At 35.8% G+C, this 24,207-nt stretch overlaps 1 protein-coding gene across 1 annotated transcript in view; it reads right to left on the bottom strand.

Moving 5' to 3' along the window:
* Positions 1–813: 813 nt before the first annotated feature.
* The window catches only part of LOC122565054 (mesoderm induction early response protein 2-like), a 58,076-nt gene continuing 34,682 nt past the window's right edge, over positions 814–24,207 (bottom strand). Inside the window, exons 6-11 of the mRNA XM_043720684.1 lie at positions 22,510–22,661; positions 21,413–21,494; positions 20,915–21,009; positions 15,847–15,974; positions 13,724–13,854; positions 814–11,703 (exon numbers count right to left, since the gene is read on the bottom strand). Coding sequence (XP_043576619.1) covers positions 11,234–11,703; positions 13,724–13,854; positions 15,847–15,974; positions 20,915–21,009; positions 21,413–21,494; positions 22,510–22,661 — 1,058 coding nt within the window. The 3' untranslated portion in view covers positions 814–11,233. The remainder of the gene's footprint in view (positions 11,704–13,723; positions 13,855–15,846; positions 15,975–20,914; positions 21,010–21,412; positions 21,495–22,509; positions 22,662–24,207) is intronic.

Below are 24,207 nucleotides of genomic sequence, written 5' to 3'. Positions count from 1 at the left end.
CATTGTTCAGTTAATTTAGCAATAAAAATTGAAAATGCTAAAAATATTTAGCAACTTGGATAATATTCACGGAGAAAACGTTAACACTTCAGGACTTAACAGCCGTAATTTTTTTTAAAATGTAACAATTCTTGCACTTGTTTAGTGCTCTTGTATGCATTTCCTTCTGAGGCTTCATTGATGTGCTAACTTTGCCATTCTTACGGAAATAAAGCTTTCTCACCCAGTATTCATGTGTTACAAGCTCCTGGGTAATAGAGTGGGAATAAATGTGTTGCCATATCCACATTGTTAGAGAGACCAATACAGACGTGATAGAAGAATGGTTTTGGAGCAGAAACATTGTATAAATATCTATAATATAGGAATTATGTGATTTAAGTAAACATTTGATTGGTGGGGTTGGAAGCCTGACACACTGAATTATAAATTTAGAAAATGGGATTAAAAGGTACATCAACTGGGAGGTAAGAAGTAACTTGAAACCAAGATGTTGATCAGGCAAGACAGAAAGCAACTAAAATGGGAGGTCAAAAGGGGGAGATAACCTTAGTATTGCAAGATTGTGCTACAGGTTTTCAAAAAAAAACACCTAACAGATAATAACAGTTTAACAAAAACAGATGGTCTTGGGAGTTCATTGCTTCAATTATATGTTATATATTGCAGTAGTGCTGATAGTTAACTACGTTTTTCTTCTCCAAGTTCTTTTCAATGGCTTATACTTTTTGTTTCAAAAAAGAGAGATAAGGAATGGAAAGGAGGTAAATCTATGCAAAGTGATATATCACCAGGTCAAACAAGCTAGCAAAGTTATTTTATTTATCAAGATTTTATTGTATAGTACAAAATGACAAACATAGGCTTTTCACAGCAGACAAACAATACTAAACTGGTCACGGTTTGAGAGGGAAGTCTACATTACTTTCAATTATTTCAACTGAATAAAGAACAATTTCAAAAGTACATTAAGAAATTTTAGATATAAATACTCCTTCCTATAAAGGAAAACTGTAGAGAAACTGGATAATGAACCAAGATTACTGAGGTACTGAGTTAAGTATCAAATCAGACTGATCATGTGCTGTTATTTCGCATCAACAGGTTGTGACCCACATCAATTTCACACACAGGATGTACTGTGTTCAGTGTACTGTATTCAGTTACTGTGTAGTTAGCCTTCTGCAACCTACATGTGAAAGTCAAGGATGCAATTACAGTACATGCACAAAATAGCCAGATAGAAAAAACTTGGCAAAAGAAATAGAAGAAATTGCTGTGGCTGGCCGTGTTGAAACATTAAAATGTTACAACACATTTATTACTTTGTATGAATATGTATAGTAAATTCTCGAATTTGAAGCAGCTTTTGGAAACTTCAGTGGGAAGGAGAAGTATTTCACATAATGCACTTTTTCAGAAGTCTAAGTTAACAGCAACATCTCAGTTGTTTTCAGCATAACTTTTACCTCCAACAGGTTTTCATTCAACTTTGTGTTACTTTGACAATTGACAGATTAAAATAAACAGGTTAAAAAAATACAGAAATCTTTGAAAATGGAGAATCACCATAACTCAACTGAGAAGTTTTACTTCTGAAACAAATGACCACCATAGGTGCCACCGAGTTTCTGAAATATTTTCTCACAACTGAAGTACCAGTTGTTTTGCACTCTGTTAGGTTCGTACAAGAACAATTCTCTTTAACCTCCCTCCTAACTACATTCATCCAGACTTCTGCCACTTACAATCAGCTATTAGATGGCATACAAAGATGACTTTCATTCTCGTACCCTCGATTTTCATTTGAAGGGTAGCAGTGATTAAGTTCAGCAATTACTGAATACAAATGCCACTAATGACAATTTCAAAATGCATTATTTCATGTGAGTAAAGATTTCACAGCTTGCAATCTCTCCATTCCAAATGTACACAAATACTCATTGATGAAACATTTCTTGCATTATCTTCATATTTACCACTTTTATTCAAAATCATTTCAGATATTAGACAAATCTTTTTCAGATTTTTCTTTGATCTATCCATGTTCAAGAAGCCACACACACACTCCTCCATCATCTGTGCTGTTCATTCAAAAACAACGTGTTATTTGCAATGAACAAACAGGTGAGCATGACATATTCATGAACTGATGAAACCTGGCTATGTTAGCTTCTTTCAAATGACAGTGTTCTCTTTCTTCCCCCCAATTCATGCACACAATTTGATATTTAGATCAGCTATGTCATCTATGAAAGCAAAGTTCCTACTCTAATCTTTGCAAAGATACCACTGTTTTAAAAGTAGCTACATTTGAAAAACAAATGGTCTCACACAACCAACACTGCAATTATTTCCAATAAGTTAATAAATTTCAAATATTTCTAGTTATAGATAGTATAATGACACGATTTGCATTTTCATAGAACTCCATTCACATTGGCAATGGACTGAGAATCTTTCACAACAATGGACAGCACTCAAGTGTCAAAATCATAAGATAAAATTCACTATAAGGCAATAATGAAGATATAAGATACTTGTAAAGTGCCTGCTTTCATCACTGTACTGGGCTTTCATTTCTTGGACTCTGAGCGCAACATTGTAGGCACATTATTACAGACCTGTGCAGGCTGGAATTAACAATTTACAATGACATATATTTCTGCATTTAAACAGAATTCTCAACATTTCTAACTATTTTGAAGGTTTCAAAAGGGCATTAATATGTAACACAGTAATCTAAATATGTTGGGTCAACTGATAACTGTGCAAAACATTAACTACATTGTAATCATCTTATTTTCAAAATAGTTCACAATGTATTAAACACTACAATAAAATTATAATTACATCACAGTGAAATGTGCATTATTTAAAGAGAAACACTCTGAACAAATGGGCTCACTTATAGCTCAATTTGGAATAAAATCTAATAAAATAAAATTTAAGAAAAGTCTTTTTAAAGGACATGGTTCAAATGTAATCATAAATTATATAATGCAGCAAATTCCTCAATAAGTAGTACTGAAAATGTCAAATTTGAGAGAACTGAAATGTTATAATGAGGAATGTATGTTACTCCACCTATTTACACAAATCAGAGAAATGGGAGTAAAATGGATAGTGATAAAATACATATGTAACAGAGAGACTTTTCTCTTGGTTTGATGACGGCTGATGAACAAAGTACTCTTAGTGGAAGTATAAAATACTGTGCAATATAAAACTCATTTCTGGAAATCAGCCTGGGCAGATCTGCAAAGGATGAATGTCCTTGATAGTTCTTTAAATGTCCTGAATAGAAACTTTTACAGGCACAGAATGTTGTTATCCATTACAACCTTATAAAGTGTAGTGTAGACTTCACCAGCTAAATGACCACAAAAATAAATATATTTCACCATCTAGTGGTTGCTTCCCAGATTGCAGCAGAGTGCTTCTTTCTGGCAACCTAGGCAGTCCGGGAAATCTACAACATACAAACTACAGGAGTTTTAACATTACAGCATGAGCCTTATAACTTATATTTACAAAGTAACATCAAAAATATTTTACCACTATTTTTCTTCTTTACAACAGGAATTTCTTATACATTTCAGACTTTTAGTGCTGAGCTGTAGGCAAAGCCACAGTCCGAGAGTAATAGAGGGCAGTCACATACAAGGAATGTTGCAACTTATGAATGTGCAACTAGCTGTCCAAATACTGGGTCCTTATACTATCTCATAGTGAAGCCACATACATGTAACATGCATGAAAGCAGTGTCTAATCCATTTACACTTTCTCCAGTCCAGCTAATATATAAAAAGGCATATTTAGATTAGTCAAGACAAATCTGCACAAATGGCAGTTGTGTTGTTTCAACTTTAAACGTAAAAATATAGTCATTGTAGATCAAACACATTTAAGCCAGTCACATTTTACCCGGAGCATAAGTTATCAGTAAGGAATGCATACATATCACTAGTCCTCCTTAATGTACAAATTTTGTTCTTTAAAATATCCAAAAGAAAACTTCCACATATTTATAAAATTTGATTCCTTTCAAGAACATAACTAGTAACAATAAGCAATGAATGTTGTTTTAAAAATATACACATAGTTTAAACGTCTCTGAAAAATGCACATTTTACTTTTAAAAAATCCAAAATTAGCAATCTGCTGTACCGTATTTCCTCCATCTCTAGAGAGAAGTCTTGAATCATTGGTAGGTAATTTCACAGTTGCCAACTGCCTACTGAATACTTCACCCAAGTCACAAGGTGTAAACTTAGATAAGCAAGGTATTGGTCACGTGAGGTTTAGTCCCATTTCCTCACTCAACCTCTGCACTTGTAATAAGGATCACATAGAAATCAGAAGCAGAAACCCTTACTGATTTTGGCAACCTAACCCAGGGGCACTTCACTTTAATTGCTTCCCTACTTGTTATCAGATGAGTACATAGCATCCTCCTAATCTGTTTGGTTACTCATTGGATCAATTTGGTATGTTATCGGGAGATGCAGATCAATTTTTAAACTGGACAACAATCTTAGTTTTTGAATGATATATGCGCTTTGTCTTATATGCATACGGAGAGTGGTACAAAAGGAAAACTAAATCACACGGAGGATATGGCAAGTAGCACATGAACAGAGTAGGTTTTGTTACAGATTATCTCAAATGTAGGCTTCCCCAAAAACTCCTTTTCAAGCCTTGGTCTTTTTATACTGAGTTGGACCAAATACCAAAGACTGATTCCAACATCTGAAATTTAAAAACATTGAAAATTGCTATACATGTATATATAAACCAAAAGTACAATTGAAAAATTGTCAGAACTTATGAATTCAGCTTTTCTTTATAAAACCAAAACAAAAATCACAAGATTGAGTAAATTTTGGGTTCAGTTTGTGCTCATCTTGTGAAGGCAGTATTTTTCCTGACAACCAATAATGAAGTATTAAGGAGAGATAGTAAAGGGATTGCACATCAAGATAAAATAACAGAGGATGATACAGTAGTAGCAGCAGGACAGTTCTTTTTTCCTCTTTTAAAACACACACTTATTTGTTTCTTCCATAAAACAGTACTTTTGTTTCAATTAGTACAAATATAGAGTAAATGCACAATTTTACAATGCACCACATGCTTTGCAACATACATGACTTCTCGATGTGTTCCTGGCTACAGTACAAGAACAGCCAAGATGCTTTGAAAAGGAAAATATCAGCCAAAACCTTATTTTTCTGAAGTGAATCCCCTTCTAACACCCTGAACTGTACACCTGACTCCAAATTCCTAGTTCCCTCCCTGGCTGATTCTCCTCTGAGATCCTAACCAAAATAGGTATGGGGAGTTGGATCATCAGCCACTGGGATTCAACACCTGAGGGTAAGATCAACTAAGCTAATAGGTTGCTGTTCATAATGCCCATTGTAACAGTATGAAAATCCTTGCTTTTGGCTACGAAATTGATGCACAATTTCTAGTGAATCCATTGAAGTCTGACTGATACAAATGCACAGACTGAAATTTAGAAAACACTGATCTTTTCACAGGCTTAAAATTAATTTTGGTTTGAACAAGATATACTTAGGCTGGTGTTATGTTTATTAATATTCATCAGACCAGTGAAGGGATTAAATGTCATTCACAAATAATTAATGGCTTGCACGAATTAAAATACTGAAAATGCACAAATACAATGTTAATTTCTAATCTTATAATTCAGTCTATCAATGACAAGGAGGATCAGGTGCTGTATAATAGAACAAGACAGATATGATGCAGCAACAAACCAAATACCCAGTTATTCTGCCATTAGAAATTGTTTCAATGTCACAATATTAAATGATTATATTGCATTGGAAGTCTACCTCCCTGTAGAATATTCTCACAAAAATACATCTGTTATTAGTTCAGGCTATACTACACAGAACAAGAATAAAGTTTCCATTTTCTCTCAATATAATACACCATGGGCTGTGACTTATTGCTGCTTCTAACCATTGCATGAACACCTACAGCTTTATTAAAAATGTGTTGATTTTTCTTTTTACATAGACTATTTGAAGTTTGTGGAAACTGTAAATACCCACTGTCAGTTTCAGAAATACAAACTTGGCAAAGATTGCAGACTATTAAGCTGCTCTAATTCAATAGTATTAACCTTTTTATATTTTACAACTCTGGCCAATTTTTCTCCCCTGAATAGTTCTGAACTAAATGGTTCAACGTCTCAGCTGGCCTTGTGGAGTTGACCATTGTCTCTTCAAAGGTTAATGAGATTTGTTAATATTTATGGACTTCATGATGTGATTTTGATTACAGCGCCACAATAAATGAAAATGCTTTACTGATAGGTCCAATGCAATTAAGATGCAAACACGTTCACTCCTGGCTCTTAATTATTTGTCTCTCACTCCACAACCTCCAAAAAAATAAATTAAGTTGGACAAAAATAATATTTGCCATTTGGTTATCTTGCTACAAGATTTATTTTAAAAGAACGTAAAATCTTTGGGGGACCAGACATTTTCATCGTAACCATATGACAGGGTTAAAGAGATGCAGATGGAGAGTCCATGGCACAAATAGAAAATAAGAGGAAACAGCAAAGCAACAGTGGAAAAAAAAATTTAAAAAATGTGTACATAGAGTGCATGAGTAAATAATGCAAAGGTTAAATGGTAAGATATATAAAACCTATCAACAGGAACAATCAGTACAGACTTGATTGACAAAAGTCTTTAATACAATCACTTTCCTTAGAGCTGCACCAAACTTTCAATTCCATCAATTTTAAAGCAGCTCTGAAAATAATGAACACGGAGAGTTTGCAACAAAGTCAGATCAGTCAGTTTTAAATATTATGTGAATTAGAAAAGTGTGCAAGAGGGGCCTAGTTATTAATGATTTTTCCCAGTCAGCAGTATTAATCAGAAGAATGGTTTGTGTGCCCAGTGGCTCTTCTTGGATGGGAAAGAAAATTCCAATACTTTGGCAGCTAGAAACATTACATTCCCAAACTTACAAACAATTGCAAAAGATCAACAATAATAGTCTGCTTTTCTATGTAATTAATGACCTGAAAATGACATTGCACATTTCAATACTGCATCTCCCTGTGATTTGCTGCTGAATACTCAAACCCAGGGGAGTAGAGATCCGGCAGAATCTGGCTAAAAAGAAGAATTGCATTCCAAAGAGACAACAGGCATGCTTTGCAAGTGATAAAGTACAAAGACAGTACACCATAAACCAAGCCTCTTTTTTTTCCATAAATGTCAGTGATAGATCACATCCATCCTTTAAGAAGCTCAAGTTTATACATATAAGAACATTATTCAGATGCTGGCACAGGAGAGAAATAAAAAGTCACAAAGGAATCAGGCCATTCAGAAAATATCAAGTTTCATTCCAACAGCAAATGCTGCTCAATAGGACAGAGACTCCATAACAAACATGAAACACAAGCTGCCCCCTACTGGCCCTGGGGCACTTTTAAAGTTGTAATATGCCAGTGAGTGGTAAGTTTGGACATTGGTGAACATTATGCATGTTTATATATCAACATTGTTCAGAATTTTTGGTTTGCCTCATCCTTATTCCCACACCATATTTTCACAGATGTCACAACTCATCTATGTAGTAACAACGCAAGTTTGAATTCATTAGACTACCATTTGAAATAAGTGGTTGTTAGAATATGGACATTTCTAACAATTACAGAAAACTTGCCCAATACACCAAAAAAGAATGACCCTGAGAACATTCCAATTCTATACTCTTTGTATTTTATACAGGCATCTATGATTACATTGCCCACAGAAGTGACCATAACAGACATATTAAACTGCAGCACAACTTAACATTTAAAGAATTTTCCTACAAAACTTGTTATCATTATGGTCAATCTCTTTTTTTCATTCCTGCAAGAGGATTTTATTGATGTACTTCTCTAACAGCAGAACTTTGGTTTAGTTAAATTTATGCTCCTAGAAATTAATGGACCGCTTCCCAATAAACATAGTGGGACTCACAAGGGAAATTCAGAATACTTGTTAAAAAGACTTTTAATACTTGTTCACACAGAGTTCACAATATGAATTTCTCTTACATAACAAATTCATTCTCTCTAATTTTGTCTCATCAGATCGACTTTTATTGTGCTCGGAGCTATAAATGTTTGCCTTTAATGGCAGAATGCATAGTTTGTGTGGGAACAATTGTCCTGGAATTACATTGTGCTCCCTGGAACACAATAAGAAAAATAATGATAAAAATGCAGAAGATTTGTCAAGTACTCTGCCATAGACATGATAGAGGGTTTCATGCAGATCTGTGCCTCCTCAGTGTTAGACGAGAATTTCAATTAATAGCTGATTCAAATAAAAATTAAAACAAAAGAGCCTGCTGTTAACTAGCAGCACAAATATACAATTTTTACTTCATTGCAAAATCTAAATTTTAAGAATTAAAATGGTTCTTGTTTTGGATGGGGGAGTAACAAAATTGTACATAATATTGCAAATGAGACTGTACAACTTGAACTATTTAAATATTTAATTACAATTTAAAGTGAATCACAACTTAATGGCAGTGAACTTTGGTGTTTGATGCAACTCCAAACACACTCTTCATCTTTACTCAGGAAGGGAGATGAACTAAGCAGAACCTATCACTAGTAGGTCAGACAATGGAAATTTCATATTTTCCCCCAATAAATCATAGCATTGTTACTTCCAAAGAGTAATAATTGACTGATAATTTATTTAGTGACAAATACTGGCCAGGACATTGGGAAAACTCAATTGCTGATTTTGGAATAATTTCAATGGGACATTTTGCATTCGCCTGAAAGGTTTAATGTTTTGAAAGGAATATGGTGCTTTTGACAACACAACTGCCTCAATATCATAATGAAGCTTACAGTTATGAGCTTTAGATATAAAATAAAGTTTGAGTGCTGACTGAACACATTGCTATTACTCAGCCAAAGGTTGGCATCATTAAACAAAAAGGAAACTTACCTACTTTTTTTTCATTCAAGGATTTAAGCTCTACTGCATGCATTTATTGTTATAGCCCTCAGATTGCCAGCATATGACTGTGACAAAAGAATAAAGCCTAGTGACATTCAAACTAAGTTAGCCTGAATAATGAATAGCTCTAAACATTCAGGGATGTACGAGCATTTAAAAGAAAATACTAATTTGAATTAGAAAAACATTTTCTGGTAAGTAAACTACCACAAACGTCAAGTGTTCTGCAACTTGAGAGAAATTCTTATTTTGACAACTGACTGGGTCTTACTGAGTTGTATGCAAAATGAATTACAAAGTGACTCTTAAGGGTTATTTAAAAATATTGAACAGCAAATAACAACATACTGCTAGTTATTTTAACATTAAGTGGGGCCGTGGGATCAACATAAATAAGACTGAGTGTGCAATAGTTTAAGGTGGCAAGTCTTTAGCTTGGCTGGATGTGCCAAGTGATTTTTAGCCTGGCCAAGTGATTTTATGTCAACTAAGATTTTCAGCAATATTTAAATTAAAATATAACTCAAATGGCTTTAAATGCATTATCCTTTGTGCAATAGTCTGCAGCAGTCTTGCCAAAAGAGTTGGCAAACTTGATTAATGAACATACAGGCTTGTTTTTAAAGTAACACTGATATAGTATGAGTGAAAACTAGCAATGTTTGAGTGCACAGAATCTTTTCAGTGCAAGATCATTAAAATTTTGTTTTATTAAATGTTACATTATTAAAAATCCTAGAGGCAAAGGTACAGCAACCGCCCAAAACTCAAAAAGTTGTTGCATCACTACCTATGTAAGTTGCAATTGAACTGTAGCACATTGAAAATCGCTTCCCTACACGGCAGTGCTTAACAAAGGATAGTGCAGAAACCTCTTTCAACTTTATTTGATGGAAAAGAATTTCAATCACAAAACATATTGGGTTAATCAATGTTTCCCAGTGAGGAATGTAGATTTTAACTACGAGTATTCTAGTCCCACAGTATTTAGGCTTAGAATCTGTGGCAAACCAAACATGTTTCCAAAACTGAAACCATTCTAAGCATTTAATGACCAGGTAATTGGGCTGCAGCAGGATGGATAAAGCAGTGAACGAATCCCAACTGGACCATGGCATGTATACTTAGCTTCTAAATTGCTTCTAGAAAGAAGCTGGTGAATGTCAACTATTGAAAGAGATTCTACTTTTATTTGGGGGATTTGGAAGGGGAGGGTGGCTGTGGGGAAAGAATGGAGTCTTCACTTGGGTGCAAAGCATTCACATAAAAGAAATGCCAAATTTCTACAATCCTTAAGTTCATGGAAATACAAATCCTTTCTGGTCCACGCAGTACCCTTTTATTAACACTAGATGTACAGCAAAATATTTACCACAAACCATCATCTTGTGGCATTAATTCAACACAGCCACAGCTACACATTTTGGTATAAGGAGTCCCTGGGACCCAGTTTCAGCAATCCCTAGTACTAGCCTTGTTCTAGTGATTGGATAATATGTGCTCTCACCTGGCACCCAGATCATTATTTTGTATCAGTTCAAAATAGTTCAAGGTTGGCTCAGCTCTAGTTGCTGGATCCAAAAAGGGGACAGACAAACAGCTGATATGAAACAGGATTTCATTAAAACTGAATAGTTCATTTTTTCCCAAACCTAATATAAACTTAGCTTTTCCGTGTTTCTCTTTCTTAGCCATGAAAGTAGCTTCCTTCACCATTAAGATGGTTTGGTTTAATCAAAGATACAATTAGAAATCAGTCACACACAAAATGCACACACACCCTTGTCCAAAAAGAACACTGATTAGCTTCTTAGAGATGCAGGAAATGACTGGAGTTGGATTTTAAACATTGCGCACAATTAAAAAAATGATCATGTCTATGACTAGAATAAATGTCATGAATGAGACTTGCAGGTGATATCATCATGAATCCAATTTCACAGACAAGACGATACAAAACTGAATAGGTGAAAAAGGTTGCTCTATAAAGTGTGAGGAAAATCTCCTCTCCATGTACCATCCAAACAGGGTCAGATCCTATTCATGTATCTGGGCCCAAAAATAAATGGTTCTTTCCTCTCAAGAAACAAATACACACTGTAAATAAATATAAGACATCACTGATGTCATGTCAAAAATTAGATTTCCAGTAACTTTTAAAGTAAAATATAAATAAAATATTCTGCGAGACACCTAGCTCTCACTGAGATAACGATTCCGAATGAATAGTTGCAGGGTGGTGCAATGTATGAGCACTGAGCAAGCTGTTCACATCTCCAACATCAATGCTTCCAAAATCCGTCACAGCAACAGACATTTTTGCCTGAGCAATGTGTGAAGTGTGGTTTTCAAAATCCACACTGTCAGGGTTATCAGACAGTCCGGGATTGAATGTTTTCGGCAGAGAGAAATCCATCTTCAATTTTTTTGTGGACATCTCCAATGCTGGTCTATCCAAAATGACTTGATCCAGTTCCAGCTGGAAAAACCCCGATTCTGCTTGACTTAAGGTAACAGTATCACAGTCATGAGTGGGTGTAACTCTTCCTTGGTCACAGATGGGCTCCAGCGAACAACTAGTTTCAGATCGGTTCACTGGAGAATTGCAGTACTCAAACATCTGGCTGTTACCACTCATGGTGCAAACTGCAATTTCGACATCTTGCTGTTCTGTAACAAAATGTGGCGGGGTAGTAAGGAATAAGTACCAAAAACAAATCAATTCAATAATTTGACATATGAGTATCTCATTATCAACACAGATGAACTTATTCTCAAAGGGAAACCACAAGTTGTAATATATCTGAATTTCCAAAAGGCATTTGATAAAGTGCCACACAGAAGGTTAATAGGCAAGATAAGGGCTCATGAATTTGTGAATAATGTATCAGCATGAATAGAAGTTTAGTTTATTGAGCAAACACTAGATATTTGCAGGATGGAATTAATGGAGTGCTTCAAAGGTCAGTATTTATAATCTATATAAAGAGCATAGGCAAAGTGACAATCACATATCTAAATTTGTTGATAAGCCAGTTGAAAACCTAAGTTGTGAGCAGGACACAGAGAGAAGGCAAAGAGATATAGAGAGGTTAAATGGGTAGTCAATAAGATGGCAGATAGAGTATAATGAGGGAAATTGTGAACTTATTCACTTTGATGTAAGAATATAAAAGCAGAATATTTCTTTAAAAACTGTCAAGGTTCTAAATGTTGATGTTCAAACAAACTGTATTGTGCTCATACAAGAAAAATAAAGTTAGTATGCAGGTACAGCAAGCAAATTAGGAAGGCAAATGACATGTTGGCCTTCACTGCACGAGAACTGTCGTACAGAAATAAAGAAGCATTGCTCCAATTGCACAAGGCTTTGTGCGTAGTTTGAATCTCCATATGTAAGATGATATATTTGCATTGCAGCAGTAGACCAAAGGTTGATCAGATTGGTCTCCAGGATGGCTAAGAGGCTGAGTAAAGTGATCCTGCATTTCCTGCAGTTTGGAAGAATTAACATGTATGTTTCTGAAGACGCTAGACAGGGCACCAAGCTTAGTCCTGCAGGCTGGGAAATCTCGAACACAGCATCAGAATCTAAGCATAAGGGGTCAATCATTTAGGATGGAGATGAGCAGAAAGTGTTTCACTCAAAATGGTTGTGAATCTTTGGATTCTCCAGAAAACTCTGAATCCTCCAGTGTTAATTACACTTAAGATTGGGATTAACAGACTGTTAGTTTCTCAGGGAATCAAGGAAGAGTGATGAGGACGTGAAGGCGAAGGTCAAGATCAACCATGAACGGTGGAGCAGGTTCAACACGATGGATGTGGACAAGATGTTTCCTCTTGTGGGAGAACCTAGTTGTATGGGTCACTATTTAAAAACAAATTTAAGACAGTAATAAGGAGTAATCCTTTCTAAGAGGGTTGAGTGCCTTTGGAAATTTCTTCCTGAAGTTAACAAATGCAGAACCTTTGAATATTTTTAAGCAGAGGTGGATAGATTATTGATAAGCGATAGTGTGAAAGGTTAATGGATGTAGATGGGAACGTGAAGCAGGCAGATCAACTATGATGTTATTGAATGGTAGAGTGGGCTTGAAGGACCAAGTAGCCCACTTCTACTTTTAATTTGTATATACAACAGGCCACATGATTTACTCCTATGCTTACCTTGTGATCTATACGCATAGAATTAAATTAGAAAGAACTTTCCTTGAGGTACAACTAACGTAAAGGCCACAAAGACATTTGGAAAAAATACATAACAGGTCTAAATTTAAATCTGGGATGTCTACCCAACTGAGAAACAAAAAACATGATGCAATAATAAAATAACCTCAGTCCCCAGCCAATGTTTTGGCAGGAATATCACAAGTACTAATCCACCTCAGAGACTCAATCTAAGGCACATATGAAGTGCATTAGATTAAGTGATCAATTTAACTGCGTTACAAGATATTGATCAGAAGTTTGCATATGAACAGCAGGTCATAGATTGCGACAGCAGAGTTGGAAGAAGGAAATTGCTGCAATTATACTTAAACCAGAGGCAAAAAAGAAACAAAGACCAGAATGAACCGACAACACAGTTAAAAAAATGTAGGTTCTTTCTGAAGTACTCCAAAGTTTCAGGATAATGAACTTTACCTACAAATACTTATAAGATCTCTGGGCACAGAGAAATTATCACCTGAGTTCTGGATGAGTAGTGGATCTTGTTCTGGGTCCAGTCTGCTCGTAGTGGAGGAGATGGGTGGAGAATTTGGGGTTCGGCTGCAACTCTCACCCTCAATGCTATCCAACTCCTGGTCCATGTAGTCTCTTACAAAATTAGAAAAAAAAAGTTAGTATTACTTAAATAAAACAAACTTTCAATCCAGAAAGGAACTGAAAAGACAAAATTTATGCAAGATGATAAATAAATGTGGAGATTATGTCATAATTTGTAAATGTTAATTTCATTGCTTTTCAATATGACCTCAAATAAACCAAAAGCCAGATATTCCTCTCTCAGTCTCACCTTGTTTTCCACTCTAACAAGTAATTTTATCCACTAAAAGAGGAAAATCTGCCCTTTACTTGTAAGTTTTAAAATGATACAAATCATAAAAATACAGCCTTTAATAGTTCTAACAGTTTACATACATTAAAATGAGGCCACGTGATAGCACAATTAATGAGCCAAAGTGTAGCAAGGAGACATATATACAATGATCATGAACAACTTATAGACATGTCGTCTTCCATTCATTTGGCTCGCATGGCAGGTGCTCATGCAACTTTGGGGTCTTACTGTCACTCATTAGTTTATCTTCCTTTTGGAAAAAGTTATACAAGTGTTCCCTTCAAAATTCAGCCATGACAAAATATGACAGTAGATCCACAAATCCACACACGCACAGTTGCTGCACGTGTCTGTGTGTGGATACTTATGTGTACCTGTGGGTGGATGGATGAGTGTGAGCCCTTTACCTGGTGGGGAAGAGCAAGGTAGGTTGGTGTATAAAAACCCATGTAGACACTCTTCTTTGAGCGTTGTACTGTTATAGTTATGACTGTGTATTAGCAGTTTATTGTATACTGTACAATATATACATTGCGCATTATCAATTTTTCCTGGAAACATTTTAAATTTGGTGACAGGTCTAGCCCAGTAAACAATCTGCAAATACTGCTATTTTTACTTTATTATATTTTATGCTGTTAACACACCACAATAGCAACCCAAAGGGGGTCGGTTTAGCTCAGTTGGCAGGATGGCTCTCTAATAAGAGAGTGGCTTCCAATAGCACACCATTATATCTCCCTGGTTAAAAACAAAATGCAAATCAGGTCTTCCATAAGCATTCTAATCATTCTGGATCACAGGAAATTAATACAGTGTACATAAGTACCACAGTCAATACTGGAAATTACAGATCTGAATTACAGTATAGCGAATAGCTTCCAAAAGACAAACAAACATTATTATTGCAATGTTTGTTATTTACTTCATAAATACTTTAAATACTGTACAAAAATCTCTACTGGAAAATTCGTAACTGTAGAAGACCTGTTAAACAAAAGCTTTCTTTCTCTCAGATCTCTGATAAAAAAGTTACGCGTGGTTATTTTATTAAATTCCAGTATTAGATTCCAGTTAGGTGTCTGTCATTCAGGCACATAGCTTAATCCTACACTAATGACCTTGAGTTATTCCTCATTTCATACTAAGACTGACAACTCAATTCACATTTAGTCTGCATGGTATCACTCTCCTTTTCCCAACAGTCCAAGCTCATCTAACCTAGTGCCTAAAATCAAATCACTGGGATCAGTGCCAAACATTATGGAATTTCTGGCATTTGACACAAATGTAAATTCATTACTTTTACATCAGGAACCTTCAGTAGAACTTACGTAATACTGTAAGATCTGGTACAAAAGTCAAGTCTAAATTTTCAGTCAAAAAGTAGGTGGTGAAGTTTTACATAAGTAACATCTGAGGTTGAAATCCACCCTCTACCAATTACCACGAATCATGAAATCCTCTAAAGAGTTTCAATTTCATGAAGTTCAGTATTGTCCTCAACTAACAGCTTTGGTGCAAAGAAAAAGTCTATAATGCAAACACTCATTCCAGTAACAGCCCCAAATTTATTTTCTATGGTCACTGAAGAGAGAAGAAAAAAAAGCATATAAACAAGATCAAAACACTGAGTTCAGAAAAATAAGAATTAAATCTCCTGACATCCACACATTATCAAATAATAGACATGTTGATCTTACCACAAACGAAAATCCCATAGATTAAACATCTAAAACAATACTTACAGGACACCTGGGTGAAGACTGTACTTCTTCTTCCCAAATTTTGTTTGCTGAGCAAAATAGTCATAACGCTCGGATTTCTTCCACATGTAATAATATGCAACGCACTCACCAACGGAACGCGTTCTTACCTGGAAAGATTCAAGAATGCTGGATATTGTGAAGTAAAATTATGATTCACTCACTGTACTGACAATTTTAAATTGGCATCAATTATCAATAGGATTTAGTTTAATACATCAACTTATTAAGTACACATTTTGTAATTAGTAATATTGAACAAAGAACTTAGAACTAATGTTTCTATTATTGGATCTATCATACCTGGAAACAATTTTCCTCAATTATATATCCAAACTGCTTTTGAACGTTACTGCTGAAGCAATTGTTACAATCTTTTTCAGATAGTCAATTTCAGACCACACTTACTTGCTATGCAAAAAGAATTTCCTTGTCTCAAACTGTTCTCTTGCTAATCACCTTAAATCTGTGCCCTCAGTTTATGACCAACATTTCTTATAAATTGTTCAGATGTATGCCACTCTGATGCAGTACCTTGCCAAACATACCATGCTGAGAATGAACAGGTAATGCCCAGGAAGATTTTCCTTTAAGATTTGCACAATTGTTGACTCACAATATTCTTAAAAGGAACAAATGAACTGTGAACAGCAATGGGAAATTGGCAGAAACATGGCTACTGAGCCATCTAATACTGGAAAGAGTTTCTCTACCAAAGCCATTTGAAATTTTAAACATTATTAAATCTCTTAATTTTCTGACATACTTTGGTAAATCTCTCTTGAAATTTTTCTAAAGCCCTGACACACATTTCAACAGTGTTGTTCAGTTGACACCTAACTAATGTTTTGTAAAGGTTTATCATAACTGCATTATTGCATACAGTTTGTAAGGTCTACATACCTTTCATAAAAGTCTTTTGAACTTACCCAACCAACCTCAGAAGTATGTGTACATGAAACACAGTTCTCTGTTCCTATACCCTCTATAAAACGGTTTACAACAATTAGTTTTGTATTGGTTCTCGCAGTTCTTCAAATCAAAATTTATCACTTCACACTCTGTGGATTTAAATTTCATGAGGCAGGTGTCTGCCCTGATCTTGAAGTGTCCTCATGTGCAACAATTCTGCTCTGTTTATTACAAACATGGGTTTCATGTCATTTGAAAACTCAAATTCATATCAAGATCAGGTAATTAATAAATATTTAAAAGGGCAATGATCTCAATATCTAAGTAACATCAAGGTATATACCATGTTTGTGTGAAATAAAATAAAACTCACCACTTCTCTTTGCTTCTATCCCTAAACTTATTTTGCATCTATACTGTCACTGCCCCTTTCATACATTTCCAGACTACCAGCCTTTTATGTATACCTCGTTTACCACTTTATAAGACTCCTAATACTTCTCCTTCACTGCTATATTAGCACCATCCCCTCCACTAGTGAAGACAGCATTCATTCGGTACCTCAGCTGTGTTCTCAGTCTCTGCAAGAAGATTTATTTTCCCTTTGACTAATTTTCTAATACAATTTTATGATTGTGCAAAGTTCTTCTTATTTTTAAACTAACTTCTTAGTATAAGTTATTCATTTTCTACTGCCCATCTGGACAGTATTGCTGAGAGGTTGCGTCATGTGCATCCTGCAAATAGTGTTGTTATGTTATTTACTTACACTACCTATAATTAAACAGACTACAGAATGCTAGATACGAAGGGATCTGGGTGCCCTTGTGGATGAGATAAAAGCTTGCAGATACAATTAAAAAGTCAGGAAGGCAAATTGAAGGATGTGGTCTTTATTTTGCATGAGACACAGTATAAAAACTGGAAGTCCTGCTTGAACTATACTAGGTATTATTTTGATCACACCTAGACTATGACAGTCATTTTCTGTCTCTATTTAGGAGGCATGTAATTGCATTGAAGGCAGTTCAAAAATTGTTCACTAAATCAACACATGGGATAGGAGGTGATATGAGAATGGTTGGTCCTATAATTATTGCAATTTAGAACAATGAGATGCAATTCTAAGAGGATTGGTAATAGTAAGGGAGTCTACAACCAGGAGCCATAATTTAAGTAAGGAGTCATCAATTGAAGATAAATGGGTTATCTTCTTTCAAATGTTCATGAACCTTTAGATATTTATATTTCAGAGACTATGGAGGCTATGTCATTGAACTGACACAAAGTGGAGGTGGACTCTCCTACTTTTCAAAAAGCTGTGTATTTGTTGTAAGGGAAAAGGCCTGGAAGTAGAGATGAGGCTTAGACCTGATCAACCATGACCTCAGTGAATGATGGAGCAGGCGGGAAGGACTGTCAAGTCCATTCCAGCTCTTATTTCTGATCTCCTTATTTCAGTCAGCTCCTTGACAACTAATAACATATCCAATTCTGCAACATGCTAATAGTGTTATTTCACAACGGAGTGTTTACATATCTGAACAAAGTCAAATGATTGAGGGAATTATTACATTGCTTCACAGCACAAAATCACTGTCTTTATGTAACACAGATCTTTAGATTTTCCTAATCAATGCGTTCAGAAATATGATGCCAAAGCTCTGGAGCAAGTTGGAGTCAAACCTGGGTCTTTCGTTCAGATGGAGGGACATGACTACTGCAGCAGAGCCTGAGATTTTATATTATCTAATCAACCTTTTCAGTGATGTTATTCCAAACCTCTGAAGCAGGGGATGTTGAACCCAGGTCTTCTGGGACATTATCTCTGTACCACAAGAGCCCTAACTTTGATCTTTAAAGTCCAGAGCCAAATTAACAACACCAAAAGCTACAATCTAGCTTAACCTTGGTCATGGGTAAGACCCTGGAATCTATTCTGAAGGATGACATTTCCGAATACTTAGAAGTGTATGGCTAAATAGGGCAAAGTCAGCATGGTTTCATCAAGGATAGGTCATGCCTGACAAATCTGCTAGAATTCTTTTGAGGAAGTAACAAGCAGGTTAGACCAAGGCCAGCCAAATAGATGTTATCTACCTGGATTTCAAGAAGGCCTTTGACAAGGTGCCGTGTAGGAGGCAACAGAGTAAGATAAGGGCCCATGATATTAGAGGCAAGGTGCTATTATGGATAGAAGCTTGGCTGTCTGGCAAAAGCAAAGATGGGAATAAAAGGGTCCTTCTCAGGGTGGCAGCCTGTGACAAGTGGCATTCTGCAAGGCTCAATTTTGGGACCACAGCCTTTCCCCTTATACATTAACAATCTAGATGAAGGAACTGAGAGCATTGGGCTACGTTTGCAGATGATACCAGGATAGGTAGAGGGACAGGCAGCACTGAGGAGGTGGGGAGGCTGCAGAAGGATTTGGACAGGTTAGAAGAGTGGGTAAAGAAACTGCAAATGGAATACAACATGACAAAGTGCAAGGCCATGCACTTCAGTGGGAAGAATAGAAGCATGGACTATTTTCTAAATGGGGAGGAAATTCAGAAGTCTGACATGCAAAGAGACTTGAAAGTTCTAGTACAGAATTGTCTCAAGGAAAACTTGCAGATTGGGTCAATAGTTACGAAGGCAAATGCAATAATGGCATTTATTTTGAAAGGATTTGAATATAAAAGCTGAGATGTACTTCGGAGGCTATACAAGGCTCTGGTCAGATCACATTTGGTGTACTGTGCGCGGTTTTGGGTCCCATTTCTCAAGAAGGATGCACTGTCCCTGCAGTGTGTTTTGAGAAGGTTCATGAGAATGGTCCCAGGAATGAAAAGCTTAACATACGAGGAATGTTTGAGGACTCAGTCTAAACTCGATGGGAGTTTACAAGGATATGGGGGGGATCTAATTTAAATATACAGAATACTCAATGGCCTCGACAGAGTAGATGTTGGGAAAATGTTTCCATTGGTGGGAGAGGCTAGGAGCCAAGGGCACAGCCTTAGAATAAAGGGAAGACGTTTTAGAAGGGATAAGGAGAAAAGTCTTCAGCCAGAGAGTGGTGAATCTATGGATTTAATGCCACAGGGGCTGTGGAGGCCATGTCATTGCATATATTTAAGAATGAGAAAGATAGGTTCTTGAATATCAAGGGGATCAAAGGTTATGGGGAGAAAGTGTAAGAATGAGGTTGAGAAACCTATTAGCCATGATTGAATGCTGGAGAAGACTGGATGGGCTGAAAGGCTTAAATTTCCACTCCTGTAGCTTATGGTCTAATCAAATACAAAATGATGCTCTGGGCGCTTCACTCCTTCAAAAGTAACAAATAAGCATACTTAACATTTGAACTGATCAATAAAACTGCAACAAAGTTGAAAAAGACCAAGATCTCAATTTTTTCATCTCTGTATTCATTAGCTAAACATGAACAGGTAATTTCCGACAATATCAATCCCCACATTGCAGAATTTCCACGAATAGCCAAGTTGCTGCAACACATTAGCTGGAAGCCAAATCATTTTTCCTGTCAAGTGGTGGATCTGTGATTGTGCAAAGCTCAAATGATAAACAGACAAGAGTTCAAAAGAAAAACTTGAAATAATGCCAACATGTGTAAAGCTTAGTGGCTGGAAAAGCAATGTAGCAGGTTAATACAATAAAACTCTTGCATCAACTGCTGTATCCTGACTACTCTTTCGCTATTAACTGCTTGTGTTCACATTATAATGTATTACATGATTTTACATAAAGGAGTACATTACATCGGCACTCCCTAGTTTGATTATTCCCCACTACTTATCTAAGCTTTACCTGAAGACTAAATTTGGTTTTGATTTCCTATGTACAACACCCTGGGAAGTTAGGCAGTACAAAACATATTTCCTATTTATGGATTTAATTGAAAAAGACATTCTATTTTAGCCATACTAAAGCCAAAAAATACTCAACAGAAATAGTTAACAAGTCAGACTGTATCTGTAAAGAGAAGTGAGTTAGTTTTTCAGTTTGAAGTGCCTTGACAGATGAAAAAAATTAACTCTACTTCTCATCACAGCAGCTGACAGAACTACCGCCTTTTTTGTTTTTAAATTCAGATTTCCAGCTTCAGCTACGTTGTGCCTTTATATCATTTTACCTTATTTGCTTGTATGAGATGGAAATTTTTGCCATGAACCCGAAGTCCATGTTCAAAATTTCTGCATTCCTCTTCACTCCAGGCACACAGTTCATCTGCAAGTGCAAAACAATGGCATGGTATCACTACAATACAGAGTGATGTGATACTTTCGGACAACGATAAAACAATTTCTAGGCTCCAAATGTTAGCTTATATCACAATTAGTAGCAGAGTAATAATTTGCAACACAAACAACTTACTTCCTCACATCTTGTTAGACTACATCAAGTTAGAAATGAATAAAAGGAAATTTCAAAAAGTCTTTTCATTATAATTAAAGAATGCAAGAAACAGCGGAAGGTGAGTATAAGTAAATCCATCCTCAAATCTCTAAAACAGTTATCACAAAAGAGATTGGGTCACATGAGATGCACTGAGGAGAGAGAGGAGGCCTCACCCTAAATTAAATAACTTGTTGAATAGAGGTAGAAAGATATTTAAAAAGAGGTTCCCTACCTTGCACGACTTTGACATTAAACCTTAGTCTTCTCAGGGCTTCCTCTGCATTGAAGTTACATTTTACAAGTTCGTACAAGGCCTATGGATTTAAACAGGGATTGTAAAATAAAGAAATTGAAATCTTATGCTCTATAGATAAAAAAAGTGCAAACTAAATTATCATTGAAACTAGTGTCTTAAAACATTAAGCTGTTTAAAAATTTCAAAACAAAAAGAAACCTAGAAAATGAGGATACACAGAATCTGCAACAAGAACAGAGAAACCAGGAACAGCTGGCAATTCAGGTGTTCACTTTAATATAAATAATTGTTCTCTCAGATAGTAACGGCTTCATATTGAAACAGGATCATGTCTGTTTCCTCCACACAAAGACCTGACCAACTGTGTTTCCAGAAACTTGTTTTTTTTTGGCAAATTACCAGGATTTTCAGCTTCTTGTTAAAAATCAATGTATACTCAAAGTAAATAAGGATGAGAAAGGCCAGCTAATTTTTAAAAATATCAATTAATATCTAGAAAGATCAGAGTGACTCTGTGCACTGTCAATTTTGATGTAGCATTATATCCAGTTGTATATTTCGTGTATCAATCATTCTGGTTGAACAACTTCTTGATGATACTTGTCAAAAATGTACCTGGTGCTAGTTTGAACAAATACCTTCTTATCCTGTCAACAGTTTGAATTTAGTGGAAGCTTAATGGTCACAGATGAAATGATCACTTGAATGAAAATGTCCTTTTAAGAGTGCTAACTTTATCCATGACACTCCCATGTCCTTCTCTTATACATAGATTTTGAAAACTGTGTTGCTAAGCTACGGATGAGTTGTTTTGCAGTCTTTCCTCCTCACACATCAAATGGAACATAAGAGCATGTCCAACGGTAAATAAGAACTTTCTGGCAATGTATTACCTCTGAATTGGTCACAACATGAAATGTATTGTGAGATTCATTTGGTAGTGTAATCAGCAATCATAAGTTGATTTTAAATTATTAGATCTGCATAAAACCTATCGATTGTTCATGCAAAAGTATTAGGTGAAGTAAATTCAGACTTCCACTGAAATTAATTTGTACAGATTAACTTGTCACCTGTTCGCTATCCTTAATGAGTATTCCTTCAGGTAAGCTCTCATTCGTTTTGTCATCTCTTGCTCTCTTTACTGCTTTATATAGAAACTCTTCAACTTGTCTTTCTGGAAGAACATAGGGATCCCAAAGCAACTGATCCTCGTTATCATAAACTAGAAGTATGGAAAAATAGCAGAGGTAAAGACAATCAAAATACAGAACATAAGAATCTTTCAATACTGAATCAACATTATCAGTAGTCTAACTGAAGAGCAGCAAGCACATCATTAAATAAAATGCATCAGATGTTGATAATTTAAAATAAAGACTTAACAGAGAGGACATGCAGATTTAAAATGCTTTTCATATCTTCAATAAATTTCAAAGTACTTTACAGGTAGTGTACCACTGTTGCAGGCAAACAAGGTTGCTGAATTCATAGAATCATAGGAAAGTTATAGTTCAGAAGGAGGCTATTCAGCCTGTTGATTCCAAGCCATTCTAATCACTGGTCTTTTCCCCATTGCCTGAAATTTCTTCCTCCTCAAACAACTGTCCAACTGTTTTTAGAAAGTCCCAAATGAATTTTCTTCCACCATGTTTTCAGCAATACTTTCTAGCATAGCAGGCCCCAATGTGACAAATAACCAGTCAATCATTTTAAGTGACCTTGGTTTAATAATAAATATTGGGCAAAATACTGGAAGGAATCCACCATGTTTCTTCGATATATGTCACGAGATTGTTTATGTACACTCAAACAGACAGATAAAAAACTTCTACTTAATACCTCATCCATAAAGAGACACTAAATTAGATGGTCCAATGCTAAAATTAAAAAAAAAAACCACCATGTGCTGCAATTGTATAATGCTTTAGAAACCAATTAATGGTTTGGATTATACAGGCTGGATTACATGTCGACATAAAAGTGAGGCTAATAGTGTCTCTATTATTTACGCATACATGGCACAACGTCAGGCAAAGAAAAAATGCCAATGTCAAAATCCAAATGCTGCTGTTGACATGGCACTGCTCACCCTACCACTGATAGACATTAAATGTCAGGAAGTTGATGCATATGCATGGTGGGTATGAAATAAACTCCCCACAAAATGTTAAGTCTCATAATTTCAACTGCTTAAGGTGTGAATGTTCATTAGTATCAATCAACATGTCTGGCACTGAAAATGAAATATGGAGTCTCATTTCTTTATGTGTAAGCAACTGCAAGATGTGCAATTTTAAAAAAGAACTGACATTTCTTGTCTCTTTTCACTCTTTCCTTCTCAACCTACTTTCTTTCCCTTCTTTTCTACACCAATGTTGAGATCCAAACTAATTCCGCTAATTAATACTTGCTTTGCCATTTATTTCCACAATCCTTCAGTCTGACCGATTCATGATTCATTTAGCTGGTTTCCCTCTTCATTCAGGCTCTAAGGTTCCCCATGGTAGGCTCATTCAGAAGGTCAGGAGGAATGGGATTCAGGGGAACATAGCTGTCTGGATACAGAATTGGTTGGCCAACAGAAGACAAGTGAGTGGTAATAGAAGGAAAATATTCTGCCTGGAAGTCTGTGGTGAGTGGTGTTCCACAGGGCTCTGTCCTTGGGCTTCTATTGTTTGTAATTTTTATTAATGACTTGGATGAGGGGATTGAAGGATGGGTCAGCAAGTTTGCAGATGACACAAAGGTTGGAGGTGTCGTTGACAGTA

The sequence above is a fragment of the Chiloscyllium plagiosum genome, chromosome 31 (assembly GCF_004010195.1).
Source record: "Chiloscyllium plagiosum isolate BGI_BamShark_2017 chromosome 31, ASM401019v2, whole genome shotgun sequence".
In the NCBI taxonomy this organism is placed as follows: Eukaryota; Metazoa; Chordata; class Chondrichthyes; order Orectolobiformes; family Hemiscylliidae; genus Chiloscyllium; species Chiloscyllium plagiosum.
This window is presented reverse-complemented; position numbering and strand designations above follow the sequence as displayed.